General features: G+C 42.2%; 1 protein-coding gene across 1 annotated transcript in view; it reads right to left on the minus strand.

Moving 5' to 3' along the window:
* Positions 1 to 496: 496 nt before the first annotated feature.
* T265_04418 (hypothetical protein) overlaps positions 497 to 2,894 on the minus strand; it is a gene marked incomplete at both ends in the record, with an annotated part of 101,877 nt that continues 99,479 nt past the window's right edge. Inside the window, 2 exons of the mRNA XM_009169163.1 lie at positions 497 to 960; positions 2,590 to 2,856. Of these exons, the coding sequence (XP_009167427.1) occupies positions 580 to 960; positions 2,590 to 2,856 (648 nt within the window). The remainder of the gene's footprint in view (positions 961 to 2,589; positions 2,857 to 2,894) is intronic.

The raw sequence follows: 2,894 nt of genomic DNA on the forward strand, positions 1-2,894 counted from the left end.
TGCCGTTACTTTTTATCAGTTACTGTCTACCAGTTGACGCCCTACAAAATCTGATGAGCTGTAAGCACATCAATAGTCTTACAGGTTTTCTCATTCTAACAACAGTCTCCTAATCGGAAGAGCCAATCAGCCGACTCCCGTCAAATATGATTTCACCGGATGCTATGGAGATATTTTGATCAGCGACCAATTAGGTTGTTTTGGTACCTATTTCGAAAGCATTTAACTTCCACCGGTTCTCTCTACTGCGATAAAAAAACGTGGGTAGTGTTTGTGCCGACGCAGTATGGTCTAATGCGGTCGAAGGTATTTCAAAACTCTACTGAATCTGAGATTTTAGGCTGTAATAATGACCTTTTTACTTGCAGATTAATTGCAATGGAATACCTCTGAACAAAACAAAAACGCATCGAGATAAATTATACAACATCTTCCAACAGTGGAATTTTTACTTCATTGATAATTCACAAATATCAATGCGAAGAAATGCTGTTGCGTTGAATTGACTAATGGAATAAAAGGTACGATACGTTTACACCAGACTAGTTTCCACATGTGTGGAAAACCTGTGGAGACAGCTTACCTACAGCGCTGATACAATAACGGTGCTGTGTGGGGTGATAGAGCGGGAAACATGTGCGGTTGTGTTGGAAACAGCGTTGGCATAATTGGGAAGGAACTGGCTGCGGTAACGCTAACATTTCCCGTAGGGTGTGGTAGTCTGGCGGAGCCCCGATTAGACGATGTCTGACTGGCGTGGTTCTGCTGATTTGCAGCTAGAGTTTGATTGACGTTTGTATGCCCCAGGGCAGCCGCTGCAGACGATGAGGCGAGGAAACGCCTTGCGAATGGATTCAGTGATCGTGGAAGGTAGGGTTGTCTTGGTAAACGGGAGCTGGTATACTGATACGGATGGGGAAGCAACGCACCTGGAGGGCCGAATCGAGGATACCGGTGCATCTTTGAAAGATGAGGGGGGAAATGTCGGTAAGACGTCGAATACCAAGACCATCCATGCCAGGTCCATAAAACTTTCTATTGTCCCATATCACTGCGGAATTTCCACAATGTTTTTAAACCAAGACAATTTATAAAAATTGTTGTTCTTCTAATTGAATTCGTTATTCCATGTCCCCCCTTCGTTGACTCTAACTGTGCAACACAATAAAATCCAAAAATAGTGATGTTACTAATGTAAAAAGACTTTTTAGCTAGATGCACGGGTAGTGAGCTAAACATTCATAAAATTCAGTGGAAATTCGAAACGAAATCGAGTGATTAAGTTGACTGGTTGTGGACTCAGTTCGATACCTGTCTAACGAACAAGCTGGGGGGAAGCCGAAAAGAAAATATATCGTCAGATTGCTCATGCTAACATGGAAGCATTAAAAAACGCAGTGGTCCGAATTCCAATGGAGTCGGTAAAATCATTCAAAAACATCTGCGTAGTCTGAAAACGTTGTTCTGTGATTTTACGTCGAAATCAGCAGTAAGATCTTTTCTTCCAAAATGTATGCCATGCATGTCACCCGGAAGGTTTTGGCTTTCCGACCGTATGAAATGCGATATATCCAGCAGGAGCAAATGTGTGATTCTAACTCCAGCTTAACTGCGCAAGCTAAGCGCAACACCACATAGGAAAGCCGCAGATTCATTTGCAGTTGGAACATGCATGATCTGTGATACCCAAATTAATGATCACCAATCAACTAGCTAGCCCACCAAATAGCTTAATAACCAATCATTGTTACTCAACTGTCAGTTGAACACGGTAGACAAATTTGAAGGCAGTCCGAGATTATCCACCATGTACGTTACGTCGTAGAGGGCCAGATTGTAGTACATCCAAGGCACATCGCAAATAACAAGCTGTATTGTATATGGAATGTTTCTTAACGCGGATAGACAAATTCAAAGGACATTCCAATTCAGTCACCGGGGTTGATTTCCTTCATACTAAACTCGAGTATTGATACTATCATTCCGTTCTTAAAGCATTAAATAGGATTCAGCAAATGTTAAACTGTACTGTAGTATCCGATACAACTTGGTCAACACATAAGTATCAGTTTACTCCCCTGGTCTTATTCGTAACCGTAAATTCTTCCCTCTGATTTAGTTAGAGATAAGCTTATGTTATCAGTATTTGGGACAGCAAAGTATCTAAAAGGTAACTATTCTACACTATTCCCTTCCCAGTTAAGGGTATGCCCTGAATGTTTGCTCAACCATATGTCAAGCTAATTATGGATTTTTGGCTAGTGATGTTCCACATAAAAGTGTCATGCTTGACAGTCACACCAGCTTCCCTAGCGGCAAAGTTTTCCAACGTTTTCGGCAGCACATCGCTGGAATGGAGTTTACCACATATGCAAATCATATCAACACGTGCACAGTATGACAACTCATCTTTGTCATTATTTTAATCGCTATTAAGCTGTTCAAAGTTGAACAAAAGGGTTGATCCACAAAACCCACTTCATAGAACTAACTTCATCAGTTCATCAATTATCGCAGTATTTTTTCGATCCGGTTAACGTAAAGAATGTCAAATTTAGGCTACTCGATATCCAAAGAAATGTTACTGACCTGTTGGAGCAAAAACATAGTTAATGCTGCCTGTTGTGGCTTAGCAGACATCGCTGCTACAAGTGTTCCGTCGTTCGGCCCAATATCCGGTGAAATGTCTGCAAAATAGTTCAGTCCATTTATAGAGTGCCGTCCTTCGTTTCCAATCGATGAGGAGGAGTGAGGAGCACTCGCGGGCGAGGTTGCTAACTTGACAGTGATGGGCTCCGTTGCGTTAGCAGGAATGACTCCGTTTAACTTCCTTATGGCTTCCTCGGCCTCTATCCGCTGATCGAACCGAATGAAACCGACGCCACGTGACAGAC

This window comes from Opisthorchis viverrini (genome assembly GCF_000715545.1).
Source record: "Opisthorchis viverrini unplaced genomic scaffold opera_v5_73, whole genome shotgun sequence".
NCBI lineage: Eukaryota > Metazoa > Platyhelminthes > Trematoda > Opisthorchiida > Opisthorchiidae > Opisthorchis > Opisthorchis viverrini.